This window comes from Lutra lutra, chromosome X (assembly GCF_902655055.1).
Source record: "Lutra lutra chromosome X, mLutLut1.2, whole genome shotgun sequence".
Lineage (NCBI taxonomy): Eukaryota > Metazoa > Chordata > Mammalia > Carnivora > Mustelidae > Lutra > Lutra lutra.
Genome location: NC_062296.1, coordinates 20,641,474 through 20,656,370, shown reverse-complemented (window position 1 = coordinate 20,656,370; position 14,897 = coordinate 20,641,474). Strand labels below are relative to the sequence as shown.

The following is a 14,897-nucleotide window of genomic DNA, read 5'->3' as shown; positions in this document are numbered from 1 at the left end:
TTGCTCTAAGGCAGTGTTTCTATGGATAGCAATGCTTAAATTAAATTATGAACAGATACATGTATGCATATTTAAAAACCTCTGGACTGGGGCACCTGGGTGGCTCAGTTGGTTAAGCATCTGACTTTGGCCCAGGTCATGATCTCAGGTCTTTGGATCGAGCCCTGCATCATCTGCTTTTCTCTCTCCTTTGCCCCTCCCCCTGATTATGTTCTCTCTCAAATAAATAAAAACTTAAAAAAAAAAAAAACTTCCAGGCTAACCTGGATTGAAATACCAGATCCAACTTTTATTTACCAGTTATATGGCCTTGAGTGAATTATTTAGCCCGAGTCTCAGTTTCCTTAACTATAACATGGGGATAATAACTGTGCCTACCTCATAGAGAAATAATATAAATGAAATGATATTAATTTACATACAACATTTAAAATAAAGACTTACCCACAATAATAGAATAACAAATGTTAAATATTATCATTAACTATTACTGCTGTTAAAAGTTTTAAAGCTGGGGGACGCCTGGGTGGCTCAGTTGGTTAAGCAGCTGCCTTCGGCTCAGGTCATGATCCCAGCATCCTGGGATCGAGTCCCACATCGGGCTCCTTGCTTGGCAGCGAGCCTGCTTCTTCCTCTGCCTCTGCCTGCCACTCTGTCTGCCTGTGCTCACTTTCGCTTCTCTCTCTATAAAAAAAAAAAAAAAAAAAAAAAAAAAAAGTTTTAAAGCTGGGATGCCTGGGTTAAAGCCTCTTTGCCTTCGGCTCAGGTCATGATACCAGGGTCCTGGGATCGAGCCCTGCATCAGGCTCTCTGCTCAGCAGGGAGCCTGCTTCCCTTCCTCTCTCTCTCTGCCTGCCTCTGCCTACTTGTGATCCCTGTCTGTCAAATAAATAAATAAAATCTTTAAAAAAAAGTTTTAAAAGCTAAGCCATGAAACTATGTTTTCAGAATAAACAGCATCAATGACCTCAAAACAATCTTCCCCAATAAGAATACCTGGTTCTGTTTACTCTCTTAAGAATTTTGCCATTATGCAACATTCATTACTGATCATGTTTTTACTCACCTTTAGACAGTCTAGTTTTCAATATTATACCTATTTAAGCATATAACCTGATACACTGAAAAGTTGGTTAGTTCCTACAGTTATTACTTTGGGTTTTGGTTGAGCTGTCAAAAAGATAGTGACATTTTCAGACTATGATTGTGATCATGCTTCTAACGGAATGCTGACTAGTCCACAATTCTAACTGGGTGTTGTAATATCCAATGCATCCCTGAGCTAATTGTGTAGTTTCAGAAACACTTACAGGTTTAGACACGTTCTGAACAATAACAGAGTTCTGTGAAGACTTAGATTCAGGATGAAATCTAGGCAAGGCAGCCACTGGATTTGATGTTGGATCTTTATAGTGTTGACTGGTAGGTTTGAATGGATCAGTAACACCTGCATTTTAAAATTACACAACATATTGAGTATTTTTCTATACAACCAATTTTGTTAAAATATTTCACTTTAAAATTAAAATGGTGTAATACTATACCTTGAGTGACTGTCTCATTCTTTATTCCCTTTGAAGATGAGCTGGGGTTACCTCTGTTCAAAATATCTATAAAAGTATGTTTATTTTAAAACTCATTATTTTAATTAAGTGTAAATTAAAATAATAAAAAACTTTCCAAAAATATATCCACATACAACTATTAATTTAAGTATATTTCTTTCTCTTAATGGTGACCCCAGATCAAACCCTTCCCTAATTCCCATGCTACATTCATACCCCTAAAAGTCTGGAAGTTTCATTATGGATAAGCTGGTCACATTATCTGTACTACTCCTCTAGAGTTCTGAGAGGAACACTATTGAAAACTGCAGACTAAATTTAATCTAGAGTTTACCAGAGTATCTCAAATCTACTACTATACCAAAGTCAATCTAAGCCTAACATGACCCTATGAATCAGTGCTCACTCCTGTAGCCATGTCAACCCATAACTTCTGGGTTATTGAGGAATCAAATAAAAACTTGGAAGAGTAGAGATTCGCCTAAAATTGCTAATCAGGAAAAGGTACAAACATTTTAAAAATCCCATAAAACCTCAAAAAAATTTCCTTTAACCCCTCCTGATAGAAAAGAAACAGATCTCATAGAATAATTCTATAAAGTAAAGGGTCACACAGAAGTAGGGTTGTTTTATGATAATGGAAATTCAATTCTCTAAGACGAGGCACTACAGAAGTTTTCTAGGAGAAAAATCTGCTCAAACAACTTGATATTGTTTTCATTCAGAATTTAAAGTATTTACTCAAGCCATTAAAGAGTTAAACCTATAGTACTTTTTGGTGACTGTAGTCTATCAAACACAACTTTTTACCATCCCCCAACTTAATATGGTTCTATATAAATATTTAGCTCATGTTCCATATGACAAAAGAATTTTATGGCTCACACATAAAACAGCAATAAAATCACATAGATTTTGAGTTCATTTAGAAAAGAAATTTCACTGCGGTCAACTTCCTTTTTATAGAATCACTTAAAACTAATACACATTATTCTAGTTGAGTACTGTTAACCATTATCTGCAGTTGATATAAACCCAACTTGAATTGCCATGCTTTCAATAAGATGATCTGAATAATAATTTTGAAATATCACAATATTTTGGGATAAAAATAATCACAGTAAATAAGAAACAATAATTATAATATTCTATTCCATTATCAGCAACAAACATGCCAACATATTTACCTCATTTTATAACTGAAGTGACATTGCACTTAGCACCTCTCAATTTGCCACAAGAAATGATATTGAGAATTAAATTATTCTAGCTCTGATAAAACTGAACAGAAGTACTATCTGAAGTTTAGAGTTAAGAGATGCAAGAACAGGGCTTTCAAGAAATTAAAAACTCATCCCTTAACCCAATATAATGCACTGCCATGGTAGGTAAGAAAACACTGGTATGCTAGGTACATTCTTTGCTAAATTCTCCTGGCTTAAAAGAAGTAAATATAATGAAAAGGAATCTATTTCCTCTTTCTCTGCTGAAATTTAGTATGTTGTTCCTTTGCAGAAGAATCTAACAATCTACACAATTACTGGACATGTTCTGCTAGAAAGGTAGTACAGTGTAAAACACTACATGTAGTGTAAGACACTACATTTACATTAAGTGTAAAATGTGCACTTTGCACATTTTTTTATTAGACATTTTAACAAGTGTCATCAATATCATCAATATTATCACAATGGCAATTCTAACTCTAACTGAAATCTAACAATCTACAAAATTACTGGACATGTTCTGTCTGAAAGCCATGAGGATTTAGTGTGCTAACTGCCTGCGTTGTACAAGTACAGTGGCTAAAGACCAGACCCTCCTTGCTTCATGAATATAATCAGGAGTCGTTGGAAGATGGGTGTGGCCAGAAACTATACCCCATGTTGGTACATATACTAGAGACTGTATAATCATGCAGTGCCTGTTCATTTTGTAGCCATGATTCAAGATGACACTGTGATGAGGCAGTTGCCTGGATGTGGGAACCCCCATCAGAAACTAACACAAGCCAATTTACTGTTCTAATATTTTAAGCAAAGCATTCCAAACATTTCCTTTTCTAGGTGTGTTTGGGCTTAAGGAAGAAAAACAAAAATTAACAAACAGATGAATAGGCTACTTAGCTCTCCTAAAACTTAAGATTTCCAATTTCAGAAGGCCTATAATGCTGATATGGTAATCTTAACCTTTAGTTAACTTAGTTAACATTTCCCTTTTCTCTCAAATGATATTTTAACCTCTCACTTTACTCAAGTCCCCAACCACATCCTCCCTGCGATTCTCACAAATTCTTACTGACCTATATGCTCCAACTCCTTGCAGAATAACAAGGACATTTAAGATGGCTCACAGGTTTTTCTATTAGAAACAGCAACTTACAAAACTTTACTTGGCTGAAATAAATGCTTACTTGAAATGGCTGGTTTTGAACTTGATATCTCTCCAACAAAAATCAGCTCATCATCATCATCTTCATCCAGAATTTCTTCTACTTTTTTCTGCCATGGTTCCAGCTCTTCTTCTTCACATTCCATAAAGAGTTCTGCCATTTTTGAGTTATCTAATTTCCGAAAGAAGAGAAACCCACCTTATTTTTTTTAATAACTTTTTTGCAATGCATAGTACGATATTTAAGATATACTTTAATAATCTTAATTTTAATTACTGAATTGATATTTGCAATCAGCACATGGTAGCAAAAGTAAGAAACTCAACTCAATCTCTAAGATCTAAACTAGTACAATTAAGCTAGCTGGCTAAGTAAGAGACAACAGTAGTTATCAGTAATTGCCAATAAATTTTAAGAATAACCAAATCCAATAAAAATTTGAAACATAAAAAAAGAATAATCAAGCCAAGGAAAGAATACTCAATGGGAAAAAAGACAGTCTCCTCAACAAATGGTGTTGGGAAAACTGGACAGCAATATGCAAAAGAATGAAACTGGACCACTTTCTTTTTTAAAAAGATCGTATTTATTTATTTGACAGAGACAGAGAGAGAGCACAGACATGGAGAATAAGAGGAGAAGCAGGCTCCCTGCTGAGCATGGAGCCAATACAGGGTTCGATCCCAGGTCCCTGGGATAACAACCTGAGCTGAAAGCAGCTGCTTAACTGACTGAGCCACCCAGGCACCCCAGAACCTGCACCACTTTCTTACACCACACACAAAAATAAATTCAAAATGGATGAAAGATGTGAGACAGGAGGCCATTAAAATTCTAGAGGAGAGCATAGTAATATCTTTGACATCAGCTGTAGCAATTTCTTTTTTTTTTTTTAAAGATTTTTTTATTTATTTATTTGACAGAGAGAGAGATCACAAGTAGACAGAGAGGCAGGCAGAGAGAGAGAGAGAGAGGGAGGCAGGCTCCCTGCTGAGCAGAGAGCCCGACGTGGGACTCGATCCCAGGACCCTGAGATCATGACCTGAGCCGAAGGCAGCGGCTTAACCCACTGAGCCACCCAGGCGCCCTCTGTAGCAATTTCTTACTAGATATATCTCCTGAGGCAAGGGAAACAAAAGCAAAAATAAAATACTGGGATGTCGTCAAATTAAAAGTTTCTACAGGGTAAAGGAAGCAACAAAACTAAAAGGCAACTATGGAATGGGAGAAGATATTTGCAAATGAAATATTAATAAAGGGTTAGTATGCAAAATCTATAAAAAACCAGTAAGACCCAAAAAACGATCCATTTAAAAAATGGACAAAAGATATGAATAGATGGGTGCCTGGGTGGCTCAGTCAGTTAAGTGTCTGCCTTCGGCGCAGGTCATGTTCCCAGGGTCCTGGAACTGAGCTCTACATTGGGCTCTCTGCTCAGCAGGGAGCCTGCTTCTCCCTCTTCCTCTGCCTGCCGCTTTGCCTACTTGTGTTCCCTATCAAATAAATAAAATCTTTAAAAAAGACATAAACAGATATTTTTCCAAAGAAGACATACACAGAAGGCCAACAGACACACAAAACATGCTCAACATTACTGATCATTTAAGAAATACAAATGAAAACTACAATGAGATATCATCTCACGCCTGTCAGAGGGCTAAAATCAAGAACACAAGAAACAACAGGTGTTGGTGAGGATGTTGAGAACGGGTAACCTTCCTGCACTGTTGGTGGGAATGCAAACTGGTGCAGTCACTCTGGAAAACAGTATGGAGTTTCCTCAAAAGTTAAAAATAGAACTACTCCATGATCCAGCAGTTGCACTACTAGGTATTTACCCAAAGGATATAAAAATACTAATTCAAAAGAATACATGCACCCATATGTTTATAGCAGCTTATTTACAAGAGCCAAATTATGGAGGCAGCCCAGATGTCCATCGACTGATGAATGGATAAAGAAAAGGTGGTATATGTATACAATGGAATATTACTCAGCCATAAAAAGAATTGAATCTTGCCATTTGCAACAATGTGGATGGAGCTAGAGAATATTATGCGAAGTGAAATAAGTCAGAGAAAGATAAACACCATATGATTTCACTTACATGTAGAATTTGAGAAGTAAAACAAATGAGCATGGGGGGAAAAAAGAGAGAGAAGCAAACCAAGAAACAGACTCCTAACTATAGAGAACAAATTGAGGGCTCGCAGAGCTGGGGGCAGGAAATGATGGTTGAAATAGGTGATGGGGATTAAGGAGTACACTTGTGATGAGCACCAGGTATTTTGTCAAAGTGCTGAATCCCTATATTATAAACCTGAAACTAATATTACATTGTATATTAACTGGAATTCAAATAAAAACTTAAAAAAGAATAAAATCCAATCAAAAGGAGTTTCAATTTTATGAGCAGAATATGATTATATCTATTAAAGGATTGTACCTAACTGTAACTGAAAAACCCATAAACTTTTACAGTAACAAAAAGGAGATAAGCTAAGAGGCAACAGGTTGGAGATAATTAGAAAAACTGAACTAGATCATAAACACCAGGCACAGAGCAAAGCAGGGATGAAGTGCAAGAATGAAAATAGGGGACTTAAGTGAGGCTTTTTCCATCCCAGGAAGATTAGACATTTCTTACCTGAAGAAACTAAGCAAAGAACATACTGTGAATATCACCAGCCTATTAGTGCTGACCAAGCACTCAGAGTTCCGAGGAAGCATTTCAGTGCTTCTTAAATAAATATGGATAGACAACCACTGAATACCAGAAATATGACTAAACCTCCAATGTGAAAGACCAAAACAATAAAACAGATATAGCACAGAATGCAAAAGTTATTAGAATGTAACTAGCACTTTTAGAGAAATAAATGTTAAGTTATAAAAAGCATAAATGTTATAAAAAGTAACATTCAGAAAATAAAAAGTTTAAAAATAAGACAGTCAAAATTCAATAAAAGAAAAACCCAAAAACCCAAATGCCAAAGTTGAGTAACTGTCCCACAAGTGGAACTAAAAGACAAAAAATATACAAACACTAAATAGATGAGATTAGAAATCAATTTCAAAGGTACAGTTCAGGGGCGCCTGGGTGGCTCAGTTGGTTAAGCCTCTGCCTTCGGCTCAGGTCATGATCTCAGGGTCCTGGAATCGAGCCCCAAGTCAGGCTTTCTGCTTAGCAGGGAGCCTGCTTCCCTCCCCTCTCTCTGCCTGCCTCTCTACCTACTTGTGATCTCTGTCTGTCAAATAAATAAAATCTTAAGAAGAAAAAAAGGTACAGGGACGCCAGGGTGGCTCAGTTCGTTAAGTGGCTGCCTTCGGCTCAGGTCATAATCCCAGAGTCCTGGGATGGAGTCCCACATCTGGCTCCTGGCTCAGCAGGGAGCCTGCTTCTCCCTCTCACTCTGCCTGCTGCTCTCCCTGCTTGTACTCTCCCTCTCTGTTAAATGAATAAATAAAATCTTTAAAAAAAAAAAGGTACAATACACCTAATAAAAGCTCCAGAATAATAATAAAGAAAAAGGAAAGGGAATGTAATCAAAGGAAAAATACAAAAGAAATTTCTAGTTCTAAAGGACATAAGTGTCCAGATTGAAAAGTTCTACCAGGACCCAGCACAAAAATCAAGAAAAAATCTACAGTAGAGGAATATTTCATGAGACTTGAGAATGTTGGAGAGGAAAACTAACCTAAAATCAGCAAGAGAGACAGAGATAGAGAGATAGAGTCAGAATAATGCTTTCAAAAGTATTAGTGAAAATAATTTTCATTTTAGAATTCTATACCCCCCAGCCAAGGTTTTATTTTCTTTTTTTTTAAAGATTTTATTTATTTATTTGACAGAGAGAGAGAGATCATAAGTAGGTGGAGAGGTAGGCAGAGAGAGAGAGAGAGGAGGAAGCAGGCTCCCTGCTGAGCAGAGAGCCCGATGCGGGGCTAGACTGCAGGACCCGGGATCATGACCTGAGCTGTAGGCAGAGGCTTTAACCCACTGAGCCACCCTGACGCCCCCAGCCAAGGTTTTCATCAAGCATGAAGTACATATTCTTCATCAAAAATAAAGATCACATGGGACGCCTGGGTGGCTCAATTGGTTAAGCAGCTGCCTTCGGCTCGGGTCATGATCCCAGCGTCCTGGGATCGAGTCCCACATCGGGCTCCTTGCTCATCAGGGAGCCTGCTTCTCCCTCTGCCTCTGCCTGCCATTCTGTCTGCCTGTGCTTGCTCTCTCTCCCTCTCTCTCCCTTTGATAAATAAATAAATAAAATCTTTAAAAAAAAAATAAAGATCACCAACATCATGCAAAATTTACCCCCATTCACTCTTTCTTTCTTAGGAAGAATCCACCAAAATATGGGACTTAAGAAGGAGGAAGATAGGGGCACCTGGGTGGCTCAGTGGATTAAAGCCTCTGCCTTCAGCTCAGGTCATGATCCCAAGGTCTTGGGATCGAGCCCCACATCGGGCTCTCTGCTCAGCAGCGATCATGCCTCCCCCCCTCACTCTGCCTGCCTCTCTGCCTACTTGTGATCTCTCTCTGTCAAATAAATAAAAATAAAATCTTTAAAAAAAAAAAAGGAGGAAGATACAGAATGCAGAAAACATGACATTCAATACAATAAAAAGACAAAGGAAGGTCCCAGGATAATAGCTGTTCAATAGGTCTAGATAACAGCCAGAGCAGAGCAAGAGAATATTACTCCCAGGAGAAATGTCTCCAGGAGACCACAGACAGACAGACAGACACACACACACAGATTCAAAAATTAAAATGTTAGATTACCTGACAAGTTTTACCATGTAGAAAAATTGAGTGAAGAGGCTACAGAAGGGTGTAAGAAGACTTGGCTATAGGCTTTAATAAAATTTAGCAAATTTAGTCAACATAAAATAAAGTAAAATTTTTTAGTCAATAAAAAATAAAACAAAATTTAGCAAATTTAAAAAAAATTAAAAGTCTAAATATCTGGGTATACACAAAAAAGAGAAAAAGGGAATGTATTCATATTAATACCATAGTACTATACTCATCAGTGAACAATATTTATTATGGTCATTATAATAAAAACATTTAATATGATTTAAAACTGAGAAATAAATGCAGTGGGAGATGCGTGGAGGGAGGCTTAAGTGTAAGAAAACTAAAATCATCATTTTCTGTTGATAGAAAAATTATTAGATAATGGCAAAAAATGATGACTTATAGCAGTATGTGTATATGTTTAAAAAAAAGATATATGGAGAGGTACCTGGGCGGCTCAATTGGTTGAGCATCTGCCTCCGGCACAGGTCGTGATCCCAGGGTGCTGGGATTGAGCCCCACATCAGGCCTCCCTGTTCAGTGAGTAGTCTGCTTCTCCCTCTGCCTCTCCCCCTCTCCTGGCTTGTGCTCACTCTCGCTCTGTCAAATAAATAAAATCTTTTTTTAGAAAGATTTTATTTATTTATTTGACAGAGATCACAAGTAGGCAGAGAGGCAGGCAGAGACAGAGAGAGGGAAAGGGGCTCCCTGCTGAGCAGAGAGCCTGACTCGGGGCTTGATTCCAGGACCCTGAGATCATGACCTGAGTCGAAGGCAGAGGCTCAACCCACTGAGCCACCCAGGTGCCCTCAAATAAAGAAAATCTTTTAAAAATTTTTTAAAATGTTTAGAAATATGAAAATAATTATTAGAAAACTAAACTATCGAAAGTGAGTTCCTTGCAAAAATAGGGAGTAACAGGCCCAGAACACATGCATACCTCTCTCACTCTTATCCTTCAAATAACTGTGGTTATGCAACTTTATAACTTTCAGATTATTTTTTTAAACTATGCATGTATTGTTCTGCTTTTAAAAAAGCATTGCGAGGTGGGGGGTGCCTGAGTGGCTCAGTTGGTTAGGCACCTGCCTTCAGCTCAGGTCATGATCCCAGGGTCCTGGGATTGAACCCCAGGTCAGGCTCCCTGTTCACTGGGGAGTCTGCTTCTCCCTCTCCCTTTGCCCCTTTCCCACTTGTGCTCACACATTCTCTCTCTCTCCAATAAATAGAATCTTAAAAAAAGTATTAAGGTAGCCCCTAAATTAATACAGTAGCAATGCGAATGGATACAAGTGGTACTAGATACATGGAGTGAGATGTGGATGGAGGAACAACTAAAAACAAAACAAAACAAAACAAAATAATAATTCCAGGATTCTGGCTTAGACAATAATCATCTGGGTTTTTTTTAGACAATAGCATCTTTATTTTTTATTTTTTTTAAACATTTTATTTATTTATTTGAGAGAAGAGAGAGACAGTGAGAGAGAGCATGAGCGAGGAGAAGGTCAGAGGGAGAAGCAGACTCCCCGTGGAGCTGGGAGCCCGATGTAGGACTCGATCCCGGGACTCCAGGATCATGACCAACTGAGCCACCCAGGCGCCCAGCATCTTTATTTTTTAAATGCAATCATTTCTAAAGGTAATTTTACTAGATTAAATGTCATTTCTAATTTTGGCTCAAAATTAGTGTGTTAAAACAATGATTTGGGGATGGCTTACAAAAGAAACACCATAACAAATAGGCAATTATTCTTTAAAATTATTTAATTTTGTCTATATAGGGATGCCAAAATAATTTCTTGCCATAATGCTGTTTAGTGTTTAGTGGTCTACTGATAAGTAGACATAAAACAAAACATAAAACAAAACAGAACAAAAAACTTTTCACCTTCCAAATGTAACCAGTTTATGAACTTTCTTTTCTAACTTTGCTTCAAAAACACATATACAGAATAGTCTAAGTCAAATAATTAAGAGAGTAACTCACAGTTTAACATTTGCATATTCTGAATACCTGAATACACCATCCTCATTGTGTCCCCTGGAGACCTTCTTCGTAGTGTTTTTCTATCTAAAATATTCTTCCCCCTTACCGTATACTGTCCACGTTATTGAAGTATGGTAGGAGCACGGACTTGGCATCAAATTGAATAGTTCAAATCTTTATTGCGCCGTTTCTAATCACGTGACTCTAGAGAAATTACTTGGATCTTGTTTTCTCACCTCTAATCTAGGTACAATATTTACCTTATAGAAGTGGCAATGTAGACTGAGAAAAATATCATATAAGGTACCTAACCTAACCTCCAGCAAATACTCAACAAAATCTTAATTCCCAACTTGGTTCAGTTACAACTTCCTCAATAAACCAGTAGACCATATTTTTCTTCCACCTTTTACTACTTTGGTATTCTATGCAACTCAGTTCAAGATTTACTATACATGATTTCAAACTGCTATTTCTTAATGTGTATTTTTTAAAGTCAGCTCCACACCTAATGTGGAGTTTGAGCTCATGACCCTGAGACTGAGTCAGGTGCTCTACCCACTGAGCTACCCAGGCACCCCTCTTAATGTTTATTTCTTTACTGTACATGTCTAACTCCAAAGTAAGATCCAAAGTCAGAGTGAATAACTTATTTTCTTCTTCTTTTGTATCTCCTCCTATACAGAGTAGTCTACTGGATAAGCATCAGCACTTAACATGATAAACAGTGCATTAAGGAACAAGGCAGTCAGGCAATGCCAAATTTTATAAAAAATGAGGGACAGGGGCGCCTGGGTGGCTCGGTGGGTTAAAGCCTCTGCCTTTGGCTTGGGTCATGATCCCAGAGTCCTGGGATCGAGCCCCGCATCAGGCTCTCTGCTCAGCAGGGAGCCTGCTTTCTCCTCTCTCTCCTTCTGCCTGCCTCTCTGCCTACTTGTGATCTCTGTCTGTCAAATAAATAAATAAATAAATAAAATCTTTGGGCGCCTGGGTGGCTCAGTTGGTTGGGCGACTGCCTTCGGCTCAGGTCATGATCCTGGAGTCCCGGGATCGAGTCCCGCATCGGGCTCCCAGCTCCATGGGGAGTCTGCTTCTCCCTCTGACCTTCTCCTCGCTCATGCTCTCTCTCAAATAGATAAATAAAATGTTAAAAAAAAAAAAAAAAAAAAAATAAAATCTTTAAGAAAAAAAAATGAGGGACACTCATGTATACAGATAATAAAAAAATAATTTTTATCCCTGTTGATACCATATCTGACCCATAGGTCTTCCTCATTCTTTTTAACAAGGTACTATCACTGTCAATATATTCAAGAAAGATTGTTGAGTAAAAAATTCTTTAAAGGCACATAATAGCATATATAGTATGGTCTTATTTAGAAATTTTTTCACTATGCATAGAAAAAAGTTTGTTGGTGGGGGTATAGATAACTGGGTGATGGGCATTAAGGATCACATGATGTGATGAGCACTGGGTGTTACACTGAACCGATGAATCATTGAACACTATATCAAAAACCAATGATGTACTCTACCTTGCCTAATTGAATTTAAATTTTAAAAAAAGAAAAGAAAGAAAAAAATTTTTGATTACATATACCAAACCAGTAACAGTAAGTTATCTCTGGAGATCAGGAAGAAACACTTCATTCTACATTACTGAGATTTTTATTGTATATTCTTCTTTTTTACTACAAGCAAGTATTACTTTAATTTAAGTGGTTTTTTTATTAAGTGTTATTTTTAAATGTACATAATTCTGTTTCTTTTACCTTTTCTCATGAGGCAAGGTCATCAGTACAAAAGTCATGCATACTAGTACCATTTGCAGCAGCAATACTTACTTTTTGATTGAAAAGGGCTGTCGTCGTCCATCAAGTTGCAGAGTCACCTAGGCACCAACAAATGACATCAATCAATTTTATGAGTTACTTTAACACCAAATAATGAAACGTGAAACTTGGGATTCAGAAATCTTCAGGTTCTAATTCTGATCTCCAGCAAACTCACCATATGACTCCAGAGAAGAGCAAATTAAGTCTTAGTTTTCTGCCCTATAAAATAAAGATACTACTATTAGGGTGGATTTGTTAAAAGTATTCACATTTAATCATTTTTTCCTACAAAAACCTTACCTTTTGAGTTTGATATGTTTGATATACATTTGCTAATAACTTTACCTAATTGTAAATGAAAATTTAGTAAATAAAATGCTGAATGTATTAAGCATTTATTATTTGAAGAAATATGATGGATTATTAAATTACAAATAAGTTTTGAAAAGTACCTCTGTGTAAATATGAGTAATCACCCTGTACTACATGTTTTAGTCAATCTCAATTTTGACATGCTAAATGACATTACTCTTTAACCATGACTCATTATCCATATTTCAGAAATAAATGTAATTATTACAAGAAAAACACATACAAAAAACTTCTGGTTTGTATATTTTTATTCCTTGTTAACACTAACTGTAAGGAATAGAAAATTAATTGAATAAACTTCATCATAGATTAATTCATTAAAAAATAATTACTCATTGCCTTCTGTGCTCAAAGTGATGTGCTCAGTTCTAGAGGGAAAAATTAAGATGAATAAATCACAGTCCTTGCCTTCAGAAGGTTACAGTCTAATATATCTACAGTTCTTTGGGCTTTCAAAAAAAGCTGTTATATTAAACATTATCAAAAATTGTTTTTTGAATTGCTTTCTTTAAAGCAGGAATTTGTGTTCTGAATTCTCATACATGCATATTCCTTACATACAAAATAAATGTGTTTTAAAAAAACTATTTCAGTTATAAAACAAAAATGTAAAAAATTAGTCATCAGAAATCTAAAGTATTAGGATGAACAGAGCTGAGTCTTCACGTCTGTCTTTATTTTCAGACTGATAAAAGCAACTTTCTTGCTTTTTTCAATTCATAATTATTTGGGCTGAATTAGACCAAAGGAAAAAACCTATTTTAACTCCAGAAGATGTTATTGGTATGAATGTTTGAATTACTATCATAAGGATCTCAAGTGAATTCTGTACTTCAGTAAATTTCCCTAGTTCTGTCTGAGGTTTGACTATTCAAATCTCTTTTTACTCAATTATTTGAATAGAACTCTAAACCAAATTAAGGTAATGCATATGTCAAGTAGATAAATACATGTCAATTCCTGCTTAGCATTAAAGACCTACTGCTACCAGGAACACAATTTTTTTTTTAAGAGTCACAACTACATAGCCTATGGAGACTCAGGTATAACACTTTTATTAAATGCTCATAAAAATATCTACTAGCACAAATAGCCTAAAATCAATATGAAACATACAAGCAATTTACATAAACCACTCATATCCACTGTCTATGACTGCAGAGATGGAATTTGAGGCCTGTAACAGCCACCAAGGAGCTGCAATTGGTACATTTACAAACGCTCCAAGAAGTCAGAAATCCCCAGATGCCATTAGAACCATAACTTCACCTAAAGCTGCACTATCCAATAAAGTATTCAAGCCCTCCAAAACTATCACCACGCACACACAAAAATCTCTCAAGTCATAATTTCAGAGTTTTGGTGACAGTGCAAGGAATTATATGGGAGATTTAAGTCGTCTCTCAAAGAAATGGAATACACAGCAAAAGGTGCAGTGAGGATCTTAGAGCTTCCATAATAGCAGCTTCAGAGGGTCTCTAGGTTCTGCAACTCAGAGCTGGCACCAAGATAGGCATATTTGCAAAATAGGCAAAGAACTCTCCACTTCAGCTGTTGACTCAGGTAGGAATACTATGTCCATATTTAATACACTGTTCCTATGGGGGGAAAATAAATTCTAAGTAACTAACGAAAGACCTCTTGGAATACAATCCAGTTTTTGGAGACTGGTTATAATTACTATTTAGATATTTTTGGCTTCAGTTTCTATATACTTAAAATTCACCTACCTTTTAAGAGTTCAAATCTACAAAATTTTCAAAAAACGTTAATAAATTAAAATAGTTAAGTGGAAAATTGTATGTTATGTGCATTTCATGCCTACTAGGATGGCTGTAATCAAAAAGGCAGATAATAACAAGTGTTGGCAAGGATATGGAGAAATTGGAACCCTCATACACTGCTGGTGGGAATATGAAATGGTGCAGACACT

General features: G+C 36.6%; 1 protein-coding gene across 4 annotated transcripts in view; it reads right to left on the bottom strand.

Moving 5' to 3' along the window:
* Positions 1 to 14,897, bottom strand: part of ZNF280C (zinc finger protein 280C) — an 80,383-nt gene that overhangs the window by 58,532 nt on the left and 6,954 nt on the right. For 3 of the 4 annotated variants that reach the window (XR_007124752.1, XM_047715728.1, XM_047715730.1), the window contains exons 2-6: positions 12,768 to 12,811; positions 12,602 to 12,655; positions 3,979 to 4,128; positions 1,545 to 1,610; positions 1,311 to 1,447 (exon numbers count right to left, since the gene is read on the bottom strand). Coding sequence is in view for 3 of the 4 variants with exons in the window: in XM_047715728.1 (XP_047571684.1) it covers positions 1,311 to 1,447; positions 1,545 to 1,610; positions 3,979 to 4,128; positions 12,602 to 12,632 (384 nt within the window). In the remaining variant the exon portion in view is untranslated. The remainder of the gene's footprint in view (positions 1 to 1,310; positions 1,448 to 1,544; positions 1,611 to 3,978; positions 4,129 to 12,601; positions 12,656 to 12,767; positions 12,812 to 14,897) is intronic. The other variant, XM_047715729.1, reaches the window with a different exon arrangement.